The 24,330-nt window shown below is 43.8% G+C and overlaps 1 protein-coding gene across 4 annotated transcripts in view; it reads right to left on the reverse strand.

Annotated features, from left to right (window-relative positions):
* The window catches only part of LPAR1 (lysophosphatidic acid receptor 1), a 161,728-nt gene that overhangs the window by 63,088 nt on the left and 74,310 nt on the right, over positions 1 to 24,330 (reverse strand). Inside the window, exons 1-2 of one of the 4 annotated variants that reach the window (XM_088461272.1) lie at positions 18,475 to 18,543; positions 17,366 to 17,501 (exon numbers count right to left, since the gene is read on the reverse strand). In XM_088461272.1, coding sequence (XP_088317398.1) covers positions 17,366 to 17,422 — 57 coding nt within the window. In that variant the 5' untranslated portion in view covers positions 17,423 to 17,501; positions 18,475 to 18,543. Of the gene's footprint in view, positions 1 to 17,365; positions 17,502 to 17,850; positions 18,002 to 18,049; positions 18,258 to 18,474; positions 18,544 to 24,330 lie in introns of those variants that run through there. The other 3 variants (XM_088461273.1, XM_088461271.1, XM_088461270.1) reach the window with 3 other exon arrangements.

Consider the following 24,330-nt stretch of genomic DNA (forward strand, 5'->3'; position numbering starts at 1 on the left):
AGTAAAGTCTGCAGCAAGCCGATTCATTTTAATACCAGTGAAAAAAGTACATGTGTTATTCATCAACTGTTGACTTAGTAATATATTCTATATAAACACTGGAGGACAGAGCCTGTGAGGCTCTGAAAGCTCAATTACAAAACCATGTGCATGACACTGAGTGCTCAGGATATTTCCCTGCAGCTCGCAATCATTGCAATACTGGGGGTGGAGGTGGGGAGGGTAAATATACAATTACCGTATATACTCGAGTATAAGTCGACCCGAATATAAGCCGAGGTACCTACTTTTACCCCAAAAAACTGGGAAAACTTACTGACTCGAGTATAAGCCTAGTGTGGGAAATGGCAACAGCTGGTAGTGCCCCCAGTAGTAATTCCCCCTGGTTGTGCCCCCAGTAGTAATCCCCCCCTGGTAGTGCCCCCAGTGGTAATCCCCCCTTTCAGTGCCTCCAGTTGTAATCCCCCCCTGGTAGTACCCCCAGTAGTAATCCCACCTTTTAGTGCCCCCTGTAGTAATCCCCCCTTTTAGTGCCCCCTGTAGTAATCCTCCCCTGTAGTAATCTCCCCCTGGTAGTGCCCCCTGTGATAATCCCCCCCTGGTAGTTCCCCCAGTGGTATTCCCCCCTTTTAGTGCCCCCTGTAGTAATCGCCCCCTGATAATGCCCCCTGGTAGTGCCCCCTGTAGTCATCGCCCCCTGGTAGTGCCCCCTGTAGTCATCGCCCCCTGGTAGTGCCCCCTGCAGTCATCGCCCCCTGGTAGTGCCCCCTGTAGTCCCCCCCCTAGTAGAGAGAGACGTGATAACAATAAAAAAATAAATAAACACTTACCTGAAACTCCCGCTCCTGGTCCCGCCGCTGTCCGCTCCTGGTCCCGCCGCTGTCCGCTCCTGGTCCCGCCGCTGTCCGCTCCTCCGGCCACTTTGCATGGGAGAGACGTCGTCATGACGACGTGTCTCCCATCACCCACTGCGGGAGCCGGAAGATGGCTCCCGCAGTGGGAGCAGCAGCAGCCGCTGAGAGTCTGACAGACTCTCAGCGGCTGCTGATTACAGCAAACACATAGCTGCCGGCTCCGGCGGCTATGTGTTTGGCAGTGTGTAGCGCTGACCGAACTCCGTCCGGTCAGCGCTACACTTGACTCGAGTATAAGCCGAGGGGGACTTTTTCAGCACATTTTTTGTGCTGAAAAACTCTGCTTATACTCGAGTATATACGGTACACTGTAAAGCCTTAAAACTAGATGGAAAGTGCATTCAAAACTAAGGAGATCTGAAAACGTTGTTCAATAATGATAAATTATAATTGGAAGTCCAAGTTGAGTATTGGGTTAAGTTATACCGCTTTTACACCTAAATTCCGGGTCTGACCTGGAGGTTGGAACAGGGTTCCAAACCGGATCAGACCCGGAATTTAGCCTGCGCCGACCCAGGATATTCCTGAGTCATCTCCAAGCACCACTGAAGCCAGCCAATCGTCCGGCATGCTCCAGGAAATCGTGACCGGGCTTACGCTGTTTACACTGCAGGGTTTTACGGGTCATTCCTGTGTTAAACCCTACAAGTTACCTCGGTTGGATTGCCGGTCACCAAGGAGCTACCCGGGTTTTAGCTCTGGTGTAATAGGGGTATTAGTGAGAAAACAGCCATGAACTCATAGCAGCATAAATGTACACTGTCAGTATAGTTGCATATGTTACATAGTTTTAGTTTGGTTGGAGGCAAAGCCAAACCTTCAGAAGCATCTGTGAATTTAACCTCTGGATCAGTAACTCCAACTGCTTAATTTGCTCATTATACCAATTGATACCATTCCTTTATAATATCTTACTGTGCATTTTAAAACCCTGTTTGTGATTCCATCAAGCTTGCATGTTTTACAGTCTAACCTCACAACAAAAAATTAATTTCTATGTTACGTTGGAAGAATATTACATGATCCTTTGTCACCTGTGGCCTTGGGTGTAAAGCTTGTAACTGCAATATTTGCATTGTCTTTGAGTATTTTAAACCACCTTAAGAAATGTTAAGCTTAGGGCACAGTTTGTGTGCCACTAGCGGGGAGGGGTTGGCATGGCTACACAGTGTTGTTGGTATGGCTGCAACTCCCAGAGGCGTAAATAATGCATAGAAGTGCAAGGCTATCCCTACCGCTGAGACGGAGCAGAATGGCGCTGTGCAGGCAGCTATGTCACAATGACACTGACTCCAACAAGCCCACCTGAGCTGCATGTCGCTGGCCACGGCCGAGTCAGGGCACCCTCCTCTATGTGGCGCCGTACTCGGCTGTGTATCCAGCGTATCTGTAAAAGAAGCCCTGGTCCAGGAGCTTCATGACAGTATTCGAGGTGAATACCAAAAATCACAGCAGTATGCAGCACGAACAGTACGGCAATTCACAGAATCACATCCTCTGCACATCCTCCTAGATAGCCAGTCAGGGATCTCTGTCAAGTCTTTACTTATATAGCAACACCTCCATTCATACTTACCAACTTTCCCTGATTGTCAGGGAGACTCCCTGACATAGCAGCAATTTCCCTGTCTCCCTGAGGAGTCTAGCAATCTCCCTCATTTCACCTTACCCCCATTATGAAGATGGTATATAACAGAGATATAAGGCACAATGATCTCTATGGCTACACTGCATTTTCTGAAAAGTATCAGTGCGTTTCCATCAATAAGTAGATCTTACTGACTGCTTAGGGACGCATTTACATTTGGATTGATGTAAATTTTATAACACACCTCTCAGATGTACAAGTACACATTCACTTTAACGTGCACTTATAGGTGCTGCTTTCACAAACTCCCTCAAAAGCTTTTTCTAAAGTAGGAAAGTATGCTTCCATTTCCAGGATTAATAAAGTCATCTATCTCTAAACCCTGTGAGGTACTAATTTTACATACTGTACTGCAAAATCAGTTTCATAATGATATTTCTTTGCGGGTCAAGCACCTTGAATAAAAAATATAATATACAGTATATACAACTTTAAAGAAAAGAAACAAAAGAGCCTCTGGTTTTGTCTGTAGAAAAATCAGACATTGCACATAGGAAGTAGACCATGACATTAGTTGCCTAATGCTATAGTAGCTTGGAATAGGAGGCAAATGCTGCAATCTTTCTGTTTTGTTATAGGGGCCTATTGATCACAATCTGTGTATTTAACTCAGATGTGATAAATATGTTTTGCATAAAATTGCAAAGTGAATATGAATATTTTCACGCAAATTTACTAACAATCTCTTGCCTGTAGTCAGGCTCCGATAAAAGCCCGTCCTGGCGAAGACCTTGAAGAAGTGCGATAGCGTAACTGCTTCCTGGGTTCAGGTCCCTTGCAGCCAATGAGCATGCACGGCTGTTGACCAGGAGGTGGCGGAAAGGAAGCCAGAGGCTGGGTGTGCACCACACACCCTGCACCTATTATAGATACACCACTGATTCCACCCTTAAACATAGGAAACTGCAGTTTTTGTATAGTTTAGTGGCATAATTGATTTATAAAATTAATTAATATCGATTAATAAATTGATTAATAAATGTTTATGTTGGTAAAAATGATGTTCATGGCCTACGTGATTTACTAAATCACCAGATGAGAATACGTAGGAGAGATGAAGGTCGATGACAAAGCTGAAAGCAATGACATTTAGTAAATAAACAATTTGTCAGTGATGTAAAATGTACACAAGACAGCTTGCGAGCACAGACTAGTGGGGGCTGGAAGTGTTTATCCATCTTTAGAGAACACTATGCCTGGAACTTCTCAAAGATTCCACACTTTAAAAACCTCGACCACATATCATATGTCCTTACTTTTGTAAAAAGCAAATACAGGAATTTCTGTCTAGGAGATTCTTAAGAAACACATAAAATTCCCCAGAATACTGTCAGGAATATATAAAAAATGTTTTAATAAAACTACCTTCAAGTTATAAATAAAATGCAGATATGTTAGTTACACATACCCCCCAACTGGCCTGCTTAGGGATCAGTGTCCCGCGGAGATTGAAGGTTGAGGGGGGCTTTCTCAAACCGCATAGCAGAGCATCGAGTGAATAGATGCCATGCATCTTCACTGCTGCGGGAGAGCCTGGGGGTAACTCAGTGTGAGGCACTCCCCCAGAGTGATGGAAACATGGGCTTGTCACGAGGACTCCCCACCTTCCTGCGAGGCCACACTCCCTTTTTTAAGCGCTTGCACCTCTTCAGGAGCTGTTCTATGCTCCCCCTCCACCATCAGACACCATATTATAAAAGCCAGAGTGAGTGGGTGGAGTGATGATGCTGCGACTGGCTGCTCCCGATTAGCTGTCAGTCCATGAGCCATGATTGGTTCCCATCAGGACACATCTCTAACTCTACACCCGTCCAGACTATGGACAGTCTGTCAGATTTCCGTACCGTCCGGAGTAATCCCAGATGGGTGATAACACTAGGTTCCCCCTCTAGAGCTAGGTTGTCCTAGGCAAGTGCCTAGGTCGCTTATGCCCAGTGCCGATCCTGGTGGTAGGGGGTTGCCAGGTTGGGGGCACCCCATAGCCTGATCATAGGGGGGCATGCTCTTCATTGTCCCCTGGACCCAGGGTCACCCATCCTCCTCATCAGGCTGCATAAGCATCAAGCACGCATCTAGGCTAGTGTAGCTGCACAGGCTTAGTGTGCTCACATTGGCTGCGCAGAGTTCTGTGAAAGGAGATGTTCATTTTTGTTTAGTTGGTAACCAATATTGAGGTAATAGTTTACTGAACAAATCAAAATAACCCATGGTTACAGTTCCTTTAGTACAATGAGCTCTTCATATGATTCATAATGGATGCTAACCCCATATTTCAATCTCAGTGGGACCAATAAGAGCTAGCATCACATGCAACTGGCAAATAATTGTGTCATATGAAGCAAAATATTATAAAACATTATTCTGAACTCTATTAATTAGAACTACAATTGCAAATAAAATTACAAAGGACAGTTCATACGAAAGGGCGAAATGTACTAAAACTAAAAAAAGACCAAAACTCCTAAAACTGACATTTTGGGCATTCTGGCCCAATGTACCAAGCTAAGGAATGTGATACCCTCCGGAGCTTGGACCTGTGGCGTTGCCTAATAGAAGCCTATAGATTTCTTTTAGCAAAGTTCCCCGAAAGGGAACCAATTGGATCCCCCCCAGTGCCACCCGTGACATGCACGTGTTGGCTGCGCATGCTCAGAGAAGCAGATATTAGAAATATCTGGCAGTTTATATGCGGTATTACTGTGAGGGCCTGTGAATTGCTGATGGGATAGGAGTACTATGTATGTTGACCTAGTAATAGGCATGTGGGCACTGCTTATGCAGCCATGTCTGCTAATATAATCATGTTCATTGTTTGTAGTGTATGGTCAGCAATATATTCTGGCAAATGGACATGTAATACTGGAGTATGCCATCAGAGAAGGGGAGCCGGAAACTGAAACCTCATTTGGTCCTTCTCCAGCTGTATTTATAATGACACCGCTAATATCATTTTGGCATCTAACCATATGAATATTAAGTAAACTATATAGTTTTATCAACCTTGTAAGTGTAGTATGTTTAGTGGTAGCATAGTTGCCAACTGTCTGTAATTTTCATGGACAGTCAAAGATTTAATTAGTTACAGTATAGTACTACTGATCTTATTCTGTATTATAGTTCTCAATATCTTACTCTATTAACTTTGTAAATCAATACTTTGGGGGAAACTCAACTAGCTGCAGTACTTTACTGCCATCTAATTGATCCCCCGGACTAATTCAATTAGCATCGAAGCCCGAACTTATCGTCAGGAAGTGTGTCCTAATCGCAGGAGCCATGGCCACACCCCATTAGTAAAAAGAACAACCAAGTATCAGCAGCTCTGTGCGGGCTGAAGAGTGGGGTGCGATCAGGGTGATCTGGGGCTTGTGGCCACGAGACCCTACCACAAGGGTCTAGTCGCAAGCCCGATGGTCGCGATGATCTTGACCATCGCGACCATCATCCTGGCCGCTCGCAATAGCTGTGGGTGGTCATCCACAGCTAAAAAAAACCTCCATGATTCAGAGCGAGCGCTCTTTTGGAGCGTCCGTCTCTGAATCAGGCCCTTAGCTCATAGATCTCTTACATATATGTTCTATGTTTGATTAAGTGAACAGGTCATTACTTAGTTAGCAGCGCACCAAGTTCGAAATAGCATATGGTAGTCAGAATACGTTTTAAAAAAAGGTATCTTGCAAGAAAAGAACGTTCGATACAGGTTCAAGCTTATATAAACAATAAAACCGATAGGTGTAGTTCTAATAAAATAAATCCTATTTATGTTTTTTTCATATTTAACAAATAACAATTCACACCTTTTTAATTACTTTTATTTTAAATAAATATATGCAAATCAAGTTATGTGCATCATGGTTTATTTGTGTCTAGATGGAACAAAGGCTTTAGTACATACTTGCCTACTTTTGAAAAAGCATTTTATGAAGATTGTGAAAGCAGCAGTGCGCGGTAAAGTGGGCGTGTACTGCTACATCTGAGAGGCGTGTCATAACACTGACTCACATCCAAGTGTAAATAAGCCCCAAAGCAGTTAGTAAGATCTATTTGTTGATGAAAACACATTGAAACTTTTCACAGAATGCATGTAGCCATAAGGATCATTGTGCCTTATAACCAATGCAGATAGACGATGTTAATGCATACTTGCCTACTTTTCTACCCCCTCCTGCGTGAGGGGGCAGCCAGGCCGGCAGAAAGGGGGTGTGGTGGTCCAGGAAGTGGGCAGCTCAGGGGAGTGTTGTGGCACAATTGCATCATTGTGGCCCCGCCCCCGCAATACAGTGCCCAGAAAACAGGCATTGTGTAGCGGGGACAGAGCTACAATGAAGGGATTCACCACCAATCGAGTCATCGCCCCCCGGACTGCAGGAGGTTGCGAGCGGGTGAAGGAAGGGCGGTACTGGCGACGAAGGGAAGTGCGGGAGACTTGCATACTTTTCCTGGTGGTCGGGAGCGTGAGCCAATTTTTTCGAGAGCCTCACAACTATTCTGGGATTGTAGGTAAGTATGTGCTAATGATCCCATATGAATGTATATATCTCTCAGTTTTTTATATATACAACAGCTTCATAATGGGGAAAGGTGCAATAAGGGAGATTGCAATACTCTTTGGGGAGTCAGGGAGATTGCTACTATTTCAGGGAGTCTCCCTGACAATCGGCAAGTATGTATGCATCATAGCTCTTATTATGCAATGGTGAGAAAGGTCCCCATATATGGAAGTCCATGTGTAGTTCTATACAAGTAGCCATACTGGCCAAAAATACATTTTCATGAGGTTGCAACACTTACAGGACTCATGTGCAATGCATCCTGTATGTAAATGTAAAGCACCCATCTTCCCAGCACTAATACTTGTAATGTCCACAGCAAATTGCTCACAAAATAACCTCACAATTCAATATCCACTCAATCTGAGATCTGAATGGATACGATTAACATTAATCGCTTCAACCAGGGCAGTTTTTCAGCTTAGTACAATAATGACAAATACCAAAACACAATGACACTCTTCTAGTTTTAAAACCTGAACAACAGAAATGAGTAGAATTTGCAAAATACTCTTAATATGCATGAATGGCATTATATGGTTATTCTTGTGGAAGAAGAATAAAAATAGACAAAAAGGCTTTTCATACATAATGGGTGATCTTTATAAGAAGACCCTATGCAAGGCTCAGTAAGTAAAATTGTATTCTTCATTGCAAGAAAGCTTTGTTCCCGCATACAAATAAAAAAAAAATCAGGCTCTATGCAAAACTTATAAAGCTTGTTTTAAGCCAGATGCTACAGACTTAACAAATGAACTTTGCGTTTGTCTCGTAGGCATTGCTCCAGTTCAACCCATCTGTAACATGGAACACACATACTCACACACGCACACATGCACACACACACACACACACACACACACACACACACACACACACACACACAGTAAACTTTACCACTGGACTGATAGGCTGACTTAAAAAATTCTTACTTCTCAATACCTGTATAATGGCTCTGTGGTGAATAAGACCAGGAAATAATTAAAAAAAGATATTTTCTCCTGTAGGTTTTACAATTAAAGAAAAGCCACACCCCTAATTTTTCCATCTGATACAGCTCTAGAACTAAATTTTTTTCAGATATTAAATCATTTACTTTCTTTACACAATATCATTTGTATGCCTGTTCTAGTTACGCACCACAACGTGCCACCTGTAAACAGATTTGTGTCTGGCTTGAGTAATAGTGCATTGTAAGAAACCCTCATAAGCATAAATGCTATTAAACTGTCAAGGTATCATTCTCAAGTTTAGTATTAAAAAGTCACACCTATGAATGAAAAGAGACTTCTGAGAAATACCATATACAAGGAAGCCCTTTAAGTCAGTGCTTTATCCACCGGGCTTACAAAGCGTCTGTTTTGAGATAGAAATCTCTCATACTACCATGGTGAGGTGGAAGTAGTCATCCATCTAATATAACTCATAGGATGCACTCATCTCATTATGTCAACAGCTATGTCAACATGTTTACATGTGAAATACCGACATTCTCAGAAGGCAGACAGTTACGCTGTGGGAGGGAAGGGTTAGTCACGACTCACTAGGGGGAGGATTAGATATTAGGGATAGGTGCAAAACTTACTGCTTGATGCTACAAGTAATCATCACGTCACTGCCAGACCTAGAAGGCACTGCTGGAGCCGCAGGACCCACCGAATAAGGCAAATCATCTCTGGACCACCAGGAACATCTTCTCGACATTCTAATCATGTCGCTATGATGAATGTCAACAATATATACCGAACCCTACCTCACAATGTATACAGCCATAGTTGTAATTTTATGTTGAGAGAAACAGATTCTAAGCATTGTGGAATGACAAGAGTGTCTAAATAGTCACCTCCATAAGTGTATGATTCAGGTTATTTATTTGTTTCTTTGATTCAGAGCACACTTAGGCCCTCATTCAGAGCCGTACGCTCTGAGCAGAGCGCACGCTCTGAATGAGGGCCGTCCTCCATAACTATGGGGCGTCCCCCTGGACGCTCGTATAGCTGTGGGTCACCACCCACAGCCTATACGAGCGTGCAGTTTGATGGCCGCGATGGTCGTGACCATCGCCACAATCGAAACTGCGAGCCGGAGCCTGCGGTTGAGGTTTTCAACCGCAAGGCCCGGAGTGATTTTGGCTCTATCAGAGCCAAAATCACTCCCACTGACATCACTAGTGATGTCAGTGGGCCGGCTTCTGACGGGAGGCGTTCCCTTGGGAACGCCCCCGTCAGGGAGGCACGCCCCCGGCACGCCCACCAAAGGGGGCGTGCTGTCAATCAACATCGACAGCACGCCCCCTTTGATCAGACACAACGAGCAAAGGACTTTCCTTCGCTCGTCGCGTCTGGCGCATGCGCACGACGGAGCTCCCGCCATCATGCGCATGCGCAGTTGACAACATCGACCCACTTGCGAGCGGACAGCCGCTTGCGAGTGGGTCTGAATCAGGGCCTTACTCCGCAGCACTTTGCAGAGAATATTTTATTCGTTCACATCAGTCCCTGCCCCAGTGGAGCTAACAATCTATATTCCCCATTCAGGAACATAACTAGAGTTGATGACGCCCCGGGGCAAATCCAAAAAATTTCACCCCTTGAAAACTGTTCTTTAAAGATCTGATAGGCAAGGGCAGTAGTGGTGACACCTGGCAGCTGGGAGAGGTGGTGGGAGTAGTAGGAGGGAATCTGCAGTGGTAATAGGGACACATGACATCTTGGGATGTTAGTAGTAGGTGGTACTGGGTAGGGATAGTAGTAGTAGGGACACCTGGGGTTATCACAGGTCCTGGACAAAAGGAAGTCTGTAATAGTGGGTACACAGAGATTTGCACTATACTGATCAACAAACACATTAATACAAATAAATAAATAATAAAAAAAAAACATTTTATCTCTGTCCTGGTGTCACGTTCTATTAACAAATATTGGTACAGAAGTAAGATGCTGTGGATCAAATCATTGTCAAAAATGCATCAAAGTTTGATTTGTTCAAGCAGACAGCCCTGCATGTCCACTCCGAGTCGGACCTAGGGACATATTTATCACAATCAGCATCTCAGATGCGGATGGGATGTGATCAGTGGTGGATTTTACCTAAGTGCTGCAGCCCCCCCCAGTAAAATCTGCCACTTCAGTGAGCCAGTGTAGTCCGTGACTGCACTGGCTACACTGTGACTGGAGATGGCTTCCCATTGGAAGTGCCACCTGCCAGTCACGCACAAGACAGGCAGCCCTAGGGGGAGGTGTCTCCTCTTCGTGGGACTACCAGTCCGGGCTGCGATTAACAGAGAGTGGCTTCTCGGGGCTGCAGTCAATGCAGTCCCCAGAAGCCGATGCCGGAACGCAGCTGGCTAGATCAGCAGCAGCAGCAGCCCCCCTCAGGTAAGATGGTAGGAGCCGCAGCTGGATGTGATAAATATGGCCAAATTCGCATTGCGATATTTGAATACATCGCAAGGATCTATCAAATATCACATGCAAGGACAGTGCTTGAGAGATAGCTCTGTCCCTATGAATCTAGTCTCCGCACTTCTCTGGGTATTCTTTGGCAAAAATACCCCGAGAGATGACCACACATGTCAGTAATCAGCCTGCGGTCTATTTAGACTCACATGTCTGATCACAGGTGCCAGCTCTGAGCTCTGTTCTGGCTGTCAGAGCAGAGCTGGAGTAGGGGAAACGGTAGGGAAGCCACAATAACACCACCTGAAGATAGCGCTATTATCACAGGGCTGCCTCCACTATTTTTTTTTTAGTAAATAGTTTCATTTTAGTACATTTCGGCAGATCACATTTCCCATTACAAGTATGGAATGTGTGATCTACTTACTAAACAAAATGTGAACTTAAGGGCTCTTAGCAGAATTTTGTGAATTCTCCAAAACTCCTTTCATACATTTAGGCGATACTAAAATAATGGGAAAATGGTGTGAAAAAAACAAGTTTTCACATTATTTTAGTAAAGATAATATTGATAAATAGGCCTCCTAGTGTGTTAATATAAGGAGAACTTCTCATATCAGAAATGGTGAATGTTACACCACACTATGACCAGCCAACTATATACGAATTTGTGGGTGCCAAGACTAAACCATCATATACACAAAATACCAGACCTAATAAAGTGACATATACATAGGCTTACCATACTATACCTTTAAACCAGGACACTCATGAATGACACAGGTTCTGTGGCTGATTAAAACCAGGTGAAATGCTGGTTTGTAGAGAGTCAGCCACAGAACCTGTGTAATACATGAGTGTCCTGGTTTATAGGGCTAGTATGGTAAGCCTACTTAAACATCTCCAATTATCACAGTAAAGTACTATCTAGAGACAGTGTTATAATACAATATAGGAATTATAGAGAGACCTGTAGACTGTCTGATAAAAGGTGAGGACGTTTCTGCCCCAGCTTGCTGGAATAGAGCCAGGCTTTTAACATTCAGGAACATTTAAAGTTTTTACCAGACATGGTGGGTGGGGGGCAAAATGTGTGGCTCTAATCTCCTCACAGCTTGCTGGCAGCCCATGTCCTCCATCCCTGCTGCTTTCTTTGGTCAGCTTTGGTGGTCACTCAATGCCCGGGCTGTCGCTTAGAGGAGGATCCATAGCGCAACGGCCCGCCACTCAATTATGGACTTGTGCCATTTAGACAAAAAGGGGAGGGGTGCACAGAAGAGAAACGGTGGAGAGGAGAAGAAATAGGAGGGAGGGACAAATCTTTTATCTGCTGCATAGGGCTGCGATTATGGGTCCCGAGGGTGTGAGGGACCAGCCACCATTAAGTGCAAATCAAATGCCGCAGTGCACATCAATCATTAAGCAATATAGGTCCCACACTGGTGCCCACTGTTGGTAGAAGTGGAGTCTGAGACCCCTAGGTGGGTGGCTGGTTCACATTATGGATGATCCGGCACTGTCTGTAAGGTCTCTGGGAACAAGGGACAGTCTGCAAACTACTTGCCACTATACAAGTGTATTCAACAGTGTTTGAATACACTTGTAAAGTGGCAAGAAGTTTGCATACTGTCCCTTGCTCTCAGGTGAAATCTTGCAGACAGGGAGAAATCAGATTACTCACTGAAGAGAGCTGACACGAAGTTCAGCTGTCATCCAACCCCAACCTAGGGCCTGATTGAGAGCCGCTCGTAAGCGGCCGCTCGTTCGCTCCGAGCGATGTTAGCACAACTGTGCATGCATATGAGTCGTAATGCACATGCACCAACCAGTCAGTGCGGTCGGAAATTGAGCGCTCACAAAATAGCGAGTGCCTGCTAATTTGAGTGACAGAATGAGGCGTTTGTGGGTGGTAACAGGGGAAGGTGCTTGAAAACGGGGAGTGGTGATCCGAACGCAGGCGTGCCAAACGGTCAAAACGGGCGTTTTAAGGGTGTGCATAATTAACAAAGCAGCGTCATCGACCACATCACTTGGTTGTTTCTTAGCCTGAACTGTTCACATGATTGCGGTAGGAAAATCCAACCACAAGCACTGCGAGCAGTTCAGATGCCTTTCGATGTACTCGATTAATCTAATAAATAGCGGAGATGGCGTATGATGCGAGCGGCCAGGGGCCAGGGGGCGTCTTTACAAAATAGCGAGTGCATGTTTCGTTCACTCGCTCAGACATAGAGGCGTCAACAGACCGCAAAGAGCGAGTGCTCAATTTAAATATTCGGTCCCTTTTTTCTGAACGAGCGAGCGCAAATAGCGTCCGGCTCTGAATCAGGCCCAGAGCTCCTAAAAGGTTTTAACAGCACTGTCAGAGTCATGTAATCATCTTCTATAATGTCCTAACATGCCCCCGCACAGGCATCTCCCACGTGTCAGTTATCTTACTAGTATGCTTTAGAGTTTGGGAGGAAGCTGGAGCACCCAGAGGATACCCACCCAAACACAGAGTATATACAAATGCCACACAGGCAGGGCCTTGGTGGGAATCAGTGCTGGGAGACATTAATGATAACCCTATGCTAACCATTCTGCCATTAATATGTTAATCAAGAAGAAAGAAAGTAACTCAGAAGCTTTTGTTTAGTCTAAAACAGCCACCGTCCTCAGCGGGTTGGGTATGGGATGAAAGAATACAGACAGCGGCATCCCGACAGTCAGAATCCCGACATCATAAGGTAAGAAGGCTAACACTAACCCTTACGCCTACCCATCCCTCCCCGGTGCCTAGCCCTAACCTCCCCCCTTAATGCCTAACCTCCCCCTAGTGCCTAACCATAAACCTAACCCTCCCCCCCCTCCACCCCCGATACCCTTGGCATCCGGAATGCTGACTACATCCGTCCTCAGCATAGGAAGGCATAAAATATAAGAATGAAACAAAACAGCTTTGTACCCTTTACACAATTCATTAAGTTACTTATTGTGTGCTGAAAACAATGATCATCACATCAATCTAGAACAGTGGATTGTACAAGAGCAGAATGACCTGGAAATGTTTATTGGATAGGACTTTGAAATACACATAATAAATAAATAAATAAATAAATAAATTTAAAACAGAAATGAATTAACATGCTATGCACCAATCAGTACTTATGTATAATAAATACACACCCCACATGTACACAGTTTAGAAAATAATAATATTTGGAATCCGGACAGTAAATTAGGGGTATATCAAGTTACAGAGAGGGTCAACACATAGGTAACATTCCTTTCCATTACATATGCACCTTAATGCCCCGAGTAGTAGTCCACCTCTTGCAATGCCCACTGCAGTGCCCTTTATACAGTGCCCCAGTCGTGCACCATTATACTTTGCACCCCTATGCAGTGCCCCTTATACAGTACTCCCAGTATGCAGTGCCCCCCCTTATGCAGGCCCCCAGTAGCGGTCCCCCTTATGAAGGCCCCCAGTAGTGGTCCCCCTTATGAAGGCCCCCAGTAGTGCCCCTTATACAGTGCCCCCAGTAGTGGTCCCCCTTACGAAGGCCCCCAGTAGTGATCCCCCATATGCTGTGCCCCTTATACATTGCCTTCCGTAGTGCCCCAGGCCAGTAGTGCATAACAAACAAACAGACAGACACAAAACACTCACTAACTTACCTAAATCCCCGCTCCTTCCACACCCGCCGCCATCTGCTGCTTCGTCCTCCCGCTCGGTACTATGGGATCATGACGTCTCTCCCATCGTCCACTGCAGGAGCCGAAAGGCGGAGCTCATGAGTGAGCTCCAGCCCGGCTCTGGCAGTGGGCGCAGCAGCCAATGAGAGTCTGTCTGACTCTCATTGGCTGCTGAAACACACACATCGCTGCCGGGTAGTACGAGTGTACTACTCAGCGCCAGCGGCGATGCGTGGGGAACTGTGTAGTGCGGACCGCACTCACTGTGGTCTGCACTACACTGAGTGACTAGGGCGGGCCTGTACCGTGGCCTGGCGGCGGTCCCACGTTGCCCAGGGCACGAGCCCCGGTGGCCCTGCCCTTGTTATACCACTGATTGTAAGCTGTACTCACATTCTAAAAAAAAGATTTTCCAAATCGCTTTCTAATAGGACAGTCTACAGAGATAAAAAATAAAAAACAGAAGAAGCTGAAGTAAACTCACTCAATAATTCCAAGATTCTCCACAGCAGATCAGAAAAAATCTCTGTGGGGGTTTTGGATATGGGAAACTAGAGAACGTAAATGATCTGCGCTGAGAATCTCATGAATAAAGAGATGTCGATAATTATATCTAGAACTCAATGGTCATAACACCTGAATTAAAATTGTACCTATTTATGAGTACTCACGTTCTAACTGATGACATCACAGAACGAGAAACATAACATTAATACCACTATATAAGACAGATGATCTTACCACAGACTATAATAATATTAGAGGAGAACCCAGTGATATTTTAATCAGAATATAGGGGTCCATTCATTATCACTTAATTTCTACATAAGCAGTTGAAAATTAAAATTTTCACCTACTATTGTAGAAATTAAGGATCAGGGCTAGTCATTATAATGGTAATCACTGATATCTCCTACTTACCTATCAGCTCCGATTTGTCCCCATACACTAGTATGGGGACCCGAATTCATCAAGCTCTGAAAATAAAATTTTTGCAGAGCTTGACTGCGGCAGCATTCGCCATGCTCAGATGTCAGTCACTCACTGCATGTGCAGCGTGTATGTATATGTGCGTGTATAAATATACATACATACATACATACATACATACATACAGCCACAAAGGGACGCATTCAGGTTTTTGCCGCCGCAATGGAAAAAACACATAGAATCTGTGATAAGTTCACGGACCTATTTGTTTTCAACCAAATAATCCTATTTGTTTGGCTGAACAAATAGGATACAGTGAAAAAAAAAAATCAGCGAAAAACGGGGCATATCGGTGAAAGATCCCAGTTTTTTGCCCCCGAAAATATATTGGGGCTAATTGGAAACCGGCCATAGTGTGTATAATCACCATCCTCAGGACAATAATGTAACCAAATAAAAAGCCTGCAGCCACAAATAGGTGCCATTTACCCCGCTCTAAATAGTTAAATACCAACCCAGCGGGGTGCCCAAAAATGACATCACACTGTCTCCCAGCAACACCGGCCGTTGCAGGCGGGCCGTCATCTGGCAACCACTGACGTGGCCGTGGTGCTAGATGCCCTCACACAAATACTTCACCCCACCCAAGGCCAATGTTTCAGGTGGACTACTTGTATTATGCTGCCTAAGATGTACCATGTCTTTACAGATATTATAAAGGAGTTTTGCATTTTCTTTTTTAACCAATGGACTAATATATATTATACATACACACACACTGTAAGCCTCCAATAAATATACATAATATAAGGATGATTTTAGAAGTTTATTAGTGTATTATATGTTCAAGTAGCCAGTTTACTTAATAAAATAGAAACATTGGTTAACACTTGTGCCAGAACCAATATTTAGACTAAGCAATGTTTTGTGACCAATGTTAAAACATCGGTACTACCAATGTTTTCTTTCGATGTCCTAACCCTATTGTAGCTCCGTCTATGGAATCAACCAACAGAAGCAGCTTATGTGCAATATTCAGTTGTGCAGCTGTTCATTAGCTAAGCAAGGGACATTTATTTACTTTGTCTAAATGAAGGAGGTAGCACATGGGTGGCCAATTTGAAGAATAAAAGGAGGATAAACTACTAAAGTCAAGGGTCATGCTTTACACTTGATGGCTGAGTGGTTCTGCAAGCTATACCTATACAAAGAGTATATAAACATTGTTCTAGGGTTTTTTATAGTGTACAATTGTACAGATAAAGTTTATGTGTAACTGTCAGGACCAACAACTGTGACATGTATTTTCCAGTAAACAGTTATATATAAATGTGGGATTTTTTGGATTAATTTTACTTTTTCTGCAGAAGAAGCAAAGCTCAGTCTACTCAATAAAAAACAATTGTGTAAATCTTGGAAAATTGTATTATTTAAACTAGTGCCTCATAATAAGCATTTTTGTTACAGAATAAAAAGGGTGGTTCATCCACACAGCCTGGTACAGTATCACACACTCTATGAACCTAAACGTTTAAGAAAAATCATATTACGTATTTAGAAAAATGTCTGACATGTAGGGAACAGGGTACTGTTGACACTAGTCACATTTGTGTTACTACTAATACATACATATTCATGTAAGGGCTAAAACATGGAGTAAAATTGTCAGCCTGATCTTTTGAAAATAGTATGGCACCGTAAGGATACAATTATGACTGAATGATTCATAAGCCAATATCCTGCTTCACCCAGGTTATGTTTTGGCAGCTCTTTACTGTACAAATAGGTTGTAAACAAAACTACTGTATTCTACTAGTCCACTAATAGCTACCACATACTACTCAGCTGAGACTAACATATCAACAGGACAGAAAATAGATGTACACAATTTTATCAAGCATGTTGTGTATTTTCTAGTTACTGGAACATTTGGACAGTCTATCACTTAACTAGCCAACTGGTGCCCCGCTGTATGGCCAGAGCCAAAACCTCAGGATGAATCACTGAATGTAAAGTCTGGAGCCTGGCTAGCAATAAATATGTAAAGTCTGACTTGCCTTTGAAGTTTACTATAAATCGTTACTGTATTAACTGTGCTAAACCCACCTAACTGTTTACTTTGGAACTCTTCCCAACAATTAAGTCTCCTTGAAAGCAAACACAAGTGAAGACAAGAGGATATAGGAATGTATGCAACAAATCCACCTCTGAATTGTTTCTTTTAGTGAAAGCATAAATGTGTGTTACCTGTGACTGAGACATCATGCCAATAAGCTCAGTAACAGATTCTGGAAGTGTAGCCATCCTCGGTCCGTCAGTAGGTTGGGTCTTCTAACACGTTGAATCAGTTTAGGTCAAATTCCAGTCATGCTTGCATGAAACTCTGGGGAAATGAGAAGAGATAAAAACATTTATTCTCACAGTCCACACTATAAGCTTTTACCACTGTGACCATACTGTACTATCACTCTGCTAACACAGGGAAAACTTCATTCAAGAAACTTTAACAAATTATAGACAAATAAATATGCCCATGGGAATGATATTTATTTACTAAGTACTGTAGAATGATAATGAAATAAAAAGAAAGGGAAAGGAAGTGCACCCAATAGGTGTGTGTGTATATATATATATATATATATATATATATATATATATGTTTTATTATTATCAGCGAAGGTCATAACTTGCAATCCTTATGGGATGTATCAATAAGTGAATACCCCTCTCACCCATTTCTTATAGGAGCTTGAGGAGTGGATCTATACACAGAATTGTCACATTTTGTTGCACAAATTTAAACCAAAAGTATAAGAAGAGTTCCAGGTCACCAGTGGGATATTCCTATTGCATTGATTACAAACAGAAACTGATTTAGTTACGAAACCTCTCCATCAGTATTTATCAGCCTAGCAGTAAACAGACACACACCTGTCTCACATGTAACTACTGCAGCTTCCCTAAATTGCCAGACAAAAATAGATGTGACCTTTTTGCAGGCTATTCAAGAGAAGAGTATAGACAAACGCTCCTACACACATCTTGGAATCTGGAGTGAAGCGATTGTTAGACAGCAATGTCAATAACCCCTGATACACCCAGTGAGTGTACAGCCCAACAGCTGATCATCTCACAGCCAGCAAGCAGTGTGTGATAACCTGTGCTAGTAACAGAGAAGGGAGAACACCTTATAGAGGAAATTAACTTTTTATTCTAGTTACTGTATACCACAGAGAAAACAAGATATACTGGCAATAGTGTAATAATAGCGCACACACACACACATACACAAAACTAGAAGACAGAATAATAAAATCGCAGTTATTCAATTTTTAGATGCCAATAAAAACACTTACTAGAGGAGAAAGTTACAGGTCCCACCTAGGCAATTCGGATTAGTCACTCCCACTAATCACAAATAAATGTGCACAGTGTGCCACATAGTGGATACAAGATTATTATTACGAGGCTGAAGTTAGCTTCTTATTCAGATTCCAGCTTCTTATTCAGAACATGTTATATTAAAACATTTTTATCAGATAGAATCAATAAGCTTACATTGAATAAACAAAATATGGTATCTATTACACAAATTTCAATTGTATTTTGCTTGGCCCACACAGGTTTTGGGCACGAAATAGGGTGGTATAGTGGGCATAGGCACCAATTAATACATTTGAATAAGTAGCTGTAGTTGTGCAAGGGTTAAAGAGCCTTGGGCAACAAATTTGACACTTGGAATCCACAGAGGGGGGTCACTTACATATGAACCACATGCAATTGGCCTTGCCCAACAAGCTTTTGGGCATGAAATAGGATGGTAAAGTGGGCACAGGGACCAGATTTTCTATATTTGAATAAGTAGCTGTAGTTGTGCAAGGGTTAACTAGGCTTGGGCACATTTGACACTTGGAATCTACAGAGGGGGGTCATTTACATTTGACCCACTCGCAATTGGCCTTTGCGATTGCAGATTAACAATATGCATGAATGAATGGTGCACTGCAGTGCAGAGTCCTACGGTTCTCCTGTGCAAAGCTCCCAGCCAGCAACTCCGGCAGATCACACACAACAGACTGCATGTATGCTGTGCACAGGGGCGGGCAGCCGCCCGGGGAGCCTCCTCTGCCCCCACTTACCAATGGACTGTAGGGTAGCAGGCCGGCCCATGTCATAGCGGAGTGAAGGATTAGCTGTGTGATTACCCGTGCACTGCACACTCACTCAGTGTAAGTAGTAGGCAGAGCAGAGGTACAGAGATGTGAGAGTGGTAATACATTGTGTGGGGTATATTTACTGAAGTGAAGATGTTGCCCATAGCAACCAATCAGATTCTAGCTATTATCTCATAGGTGCTAGTTAAATGTTAAGTAGCATCGGATTGGTTGCTATCAGCAACATCTCTACTTCTAAAAACTCTCACTTTAGTAAATTTACCCCAACAGATATGAAACTATATGCTAATAAATAAAATCCAAGAAAAGTGACAAGATAATGACGCTGCTTTTTTCACATCTCTGGGGAAGGGGGTGCAAGTTGGATCTATTGTAAATCTAAAAAGCCGAATCTGCACAACTCATCCCGTATCCCGACTGTCAGGGGTTTGACCGGATCGCCATCCAATTGCTGTATTTTTCTTTAAGACAGTAATAACCATTGTTACTGTTACCCAATATATATATATATATATTTTTCAGGCTGTTCCCCATTTTTTTCTTACATTTCTTATGGGTTTCAAAATTTGTGACCATTTTTAAAAAATTGAATACCGCTACTATCGGGAGTGCACATATACGTGGTATTTGAAAAATGGTTGTGATCATGTCATTTTTTTTGCTGACAAAATCACTCAGGCAATTGAATATGCCCCATAGAGTGACCAAAGTTACAGCAAAGTTTAGTGCAAACTGAGTTTGTTTGGCAGCATGATACGCCTTTTTCACAGACCTACAAGGTTCAGGTGATTGAATTTATGAGTTCCTTTCTCATATAGCATTCCACATTTTAAGAAATGTAAAGTCTAAGGTCCTGATTCAGAAATGGATGCAATACCGATATTTGAGATTGAGCGATTGTTTGCCATTGTTTATGCGTGTAAGCCGCATTGCACGCAAGCAGCCATTGAATTGCAAATACGTTCACAGAGGATTAACTTGCAAAATAAGTAACAGGTAGTAAGCATTTGGGGGAGGTAACGGGGGGTGGTTAGAATAGCGCAGGCATATTGGACCATTTAAACGCTCTTTTCTTGGCGTCCATTAATTAACCATCTTGTTATTGTTCTCAACAGTAGAGTCCTCTATGTGTAGAGACCGGCTATGTCTGTGTTACCTTAGAATTACTCTGAAGGCTGGTGACCTACATTTGATGCAGGGTTGTCATAACAGCAGTGTGGGCCCTGGGCAAAGCAATGCACTGGGGCCCCTACCCACCCTTTCACAGGAAAAAAATGTAAATGGTCATATATGCTGCCCAGAAGATGGTATGACACAGCCACCATATAGTACACAAGAGAGTCTGCTGCCCGTATTGGGAATCAGTATGAATGACCGCCGTATGGCCAGCGGTTCAAATCTCGACGCCGGAAGACCGTCGCCGCTGGGTCCCTTATTATCAATGTGGATGATGGAGTCCACCTGAGCAGTGTCCTATCCCCCTGGGCCTCACTCCCAATATCTCTCCTCCCCCCCAAAGCAGTGTCATAAACACCCTGAGCCCACTCCCCATGTGTTTCTGCCTTCTGCCCTCCCGCAATAGCAGTGTCCTCAGCCCTGAGCTCCCACACACCCTTGTCTCTGCCTCCCCCATAACAGGTCATCAGCCCCCACATATATCTGCCTCCTCCTCCCCCCAATAGCAGTATCATCAGCTCCCTGAGCCCCTACTTCCCATGTCTTTGTCTCACCCTACTATAGCAGTGCCATCAGCCCCCACTCCCCGTATGTATCTGCCTCCCCCTCCCCCATAGCAGTATCATCAGCTCCCTGAGTCCCTACTCCCCATGTATTTGTCTCACCCTTCCACAGCAATGCCATCAGCCCCCACTCCCCATATGTATATATCTCCCTCCCCCATAGCAGTATCATCAGCTCCATGAAACCCTACTCCCCATGTGTCTTTGTCTCCCCCTCCCATAGTATTGCCATCAGCCCCCACTCCCCAAATGTATCTGCCTCCCCTATTCCAGCTCTTACCTTTATCCAGTGTGTGGTGGAGCCAGTTCTGTCATCAGCTCCGCGGGTGTTGCCTGGCTTCTCCTCTGCTCTAGCTCGCGTCAGCCTCACAGGCAGAAAGTGAAAGTGAAACTAAAAACACTTCCTGTCTGTGTGAGTGCCCTTCTGCTGCAGCCACCTGATCTCTCCTGCTGGCTGGGCCCCTTGAAGCTTCGGGCCCTTGGGCAACTGCCCAACAAGCCCAATGGAAGAGACGGCCCTGATTTGATGTTTCCGGTTTTGTGCTTGAGCGGCAGATGTGAGAAGCTTTCAGTGGGCTTGTTTAAGCACTGGACGGAAAGTTAGTCATTAGCATAGTTTCGCACTTACGGCCACATCTGAATCAGGGCCTAAGAGCAGATTTACTTAATATCGGATTTTCATGCAGCCAATGATCTGTGGCTTTGACCGATGGTTTTAAAACAGTAATAAATGCTAAGTTAGGCTGGTTTAGCATTTATTACTGTCGTTTTAAAACCAACGGTTAAAGCCACCTATCATCGGTGGCTTTAAAAACCTGATGTTTTATATATCTGCCCCCATGAAGCAATCTGGGATGATGAAGGCCAAAGCAATCTACTGTGTGGTGTGGATAGTTTAGGACTGGGAACACTTCAGACCAAATTCCACTGCCTAAATGTGTGGAATGTCATAGGCAAATGTAGATCAAGGCTATTGCTAATGCGTATATAAACAGGAGTAAAAGTTGTTATTTTTATATATGTTTTTTTCCCCCCAAAAAACAAATTTGTTACAAACACATCTTTTTTATATCTACTTTATGAAGATTTTACACATTACCAGTTATTTATATAGCGCACACATATTCCACAGCACTTACCATTCACATCTGTCCCAATGGAGCTTACACTCTATATTCCCTATCACATGCTCACACACTAGGGTCAATTTTGTGGGGAACCATTTAACCTACTAGTATATTTTTGGAGTGTGGGAGGAAACCCACGCAAGCACAGGGAGAATATACAAACTACACACAGTTAGGGCCATAGTGGGAATCAAACCCATGACCTCAGTGCTGTGAGGCAGTAACACTAACCATTACACCATCTGTGTTGCTGTTTACAAAAAACATAGAAAATTCACTCTCTGTAAATGTAGCACTTTAACCATAAACTCTTACAACGTGTTAAAAGAGAATAAAAAAACTTTACCAGGAGGTAAACCATTAATGCCAGCGTAAAGCAGTGAGCCTTCGTTTATTTTTTGGAAAGAACTCATAGTAAAACAACCATCATTTTAAAACTGGAAACAAGGAAAGCAATTTGACATAAAATTAGCTTAACCCATAGACAGTAAACTACTGTAATCTGTACCATATTTTATTTTGGGCACCATTTGCAGAAACACAGTTATAAATGTGTAGGTCCTGATAATCCATGCGAAAAAGGCCTCTAAATTTTAGAACATTAACCATTTGTTCCTGATTTTGGGTTAAAAGTAAAATTGTCCATGCACTTATGTATTGTGGCTGCATTTTGAATTGTTTGCATTGTTTGCATCTCTAAAGCTAGGTACACACCTATACCGTCCTTAGCCTGATCACACGATATCGGGTTATCGGGCCGACGTTTGTATAGGTGTGTATGCTGTACCATTGCAGGAGCGTTAGCCGACTAATTGCTTATAACGCTCCTGCAACTGTCTAGATCGGGAGGTTGCATGTTATGTGATGTTTAATATATGTCGGCCCGACCTCGCGATCCCATAGAAGCCCATACATACGGTGCTATGTCTGCACAGTGTGTACAGTGCTCGCAGGCATCTGACAGGGAGTCATGATGGGGACACATTGCACAGTTGATTGAGAAAATTTAACCCGATCAGCAGCTGATCGAAAAGGTTTGTACCCAACTTTAAAGGTGTGGTTGCATCTCCACACCCATTTTACAAGTTAACCTTCCTGTCCTGCTTTTCCATGTGCAATTGTGTACTCTCAATTTAAAATTACGTATACAAGTAGATTGAATGAAAAGTACAAAAAAGTTTACATGAATTGCAATTTTACTTGGGGGAAATAGCCTCTAAAGCAGGCTATTGGAGTGGAAAAATGGGACTTATTCTGAGAAAACTGGAATAAAGAATTACATAATCCAGAAGTGGCCAAAAGTGGCCTGCCATGTGCTAAAATCCAGCCCAGGATTCCTCCCGACAGTCCAGAATTCAGTTCTGGCTGGAATCTTGAAGCTGCCTAATCCCGGATGGTTGGTATATTTAAATCCATGCCAATGGCATCACAGCTAGGCCAGTCCTCTCTGCAGCCCTGCAGCCACCCCCTCTGAGTAATCATTCTGGCCGCAGGTATGACTGGAGGGGTGTGCATGGCGGACAGCCAGAGATTGTGGACGCACAGATGGTGTAGACGACTGGATTTTTGGTGTTGGTGGAAAGTAAGGTGAGGGCATGACGGGGGGGTGGGGACGATTCTGGACTGGCAGTGTAAGTGCTTGATGTGACTCTGGGGACTGAGAGCCTGATTCAGACTCGGACGCTATTTGCAGCCACTCGCTGGCTAAAAGGGGCCGGCTACTAAAATCATGCGCTCGCACTGCGTTGCGTAAAGCCGCCCACTAAGTATTAGCGAGCAGCTGCACTATGCGCTCGCACCTGTATAAAGACGCCCCTTTGCCACTCGCAACGCATGTCATCTCCGGCAGTTGTAGGATTAATCGGGAATATCGAGAGTCATCGGAGCTGCTCGCAGCGCTTGTGGTAGCCTTTTCACACCACAACATTGCGAGCAGTTCAGGCTAAAATACAACCCAGTCACGTGTGTAATGACGTTACTTTGCTAATTATGCAAACCCATTAAATAAACACCGTTCTGACGGTCAGGCACGCCTACATTCGCACATCCACACCCCCGTTTACAAGCACCTTCCCCTGTTACCACCCACAAACGGCACTATCTGTCACTCAAAATAGCGGCCCGTCTGCGGGCTACGGGTGAGCACTTTCCCATCGCATTGACTGGTCCGC

The sequence above is a fragment of the Taudactylus pleione genome, unplaced genomic scaffold, assembly GCF_031769625.1.
Source record: "Taudactylus pleione unplaced genomic scaffold, aTauple2 ptg001032l, whole genome shotgun sequence".
Classification (NCBI taxonomy): domain Eukaryota; kingdom Metazoa; phylum Chordata; class Amphibia; order Anura; family Myobatrachidae; genus Taudactylus; species Taudactylus pleione.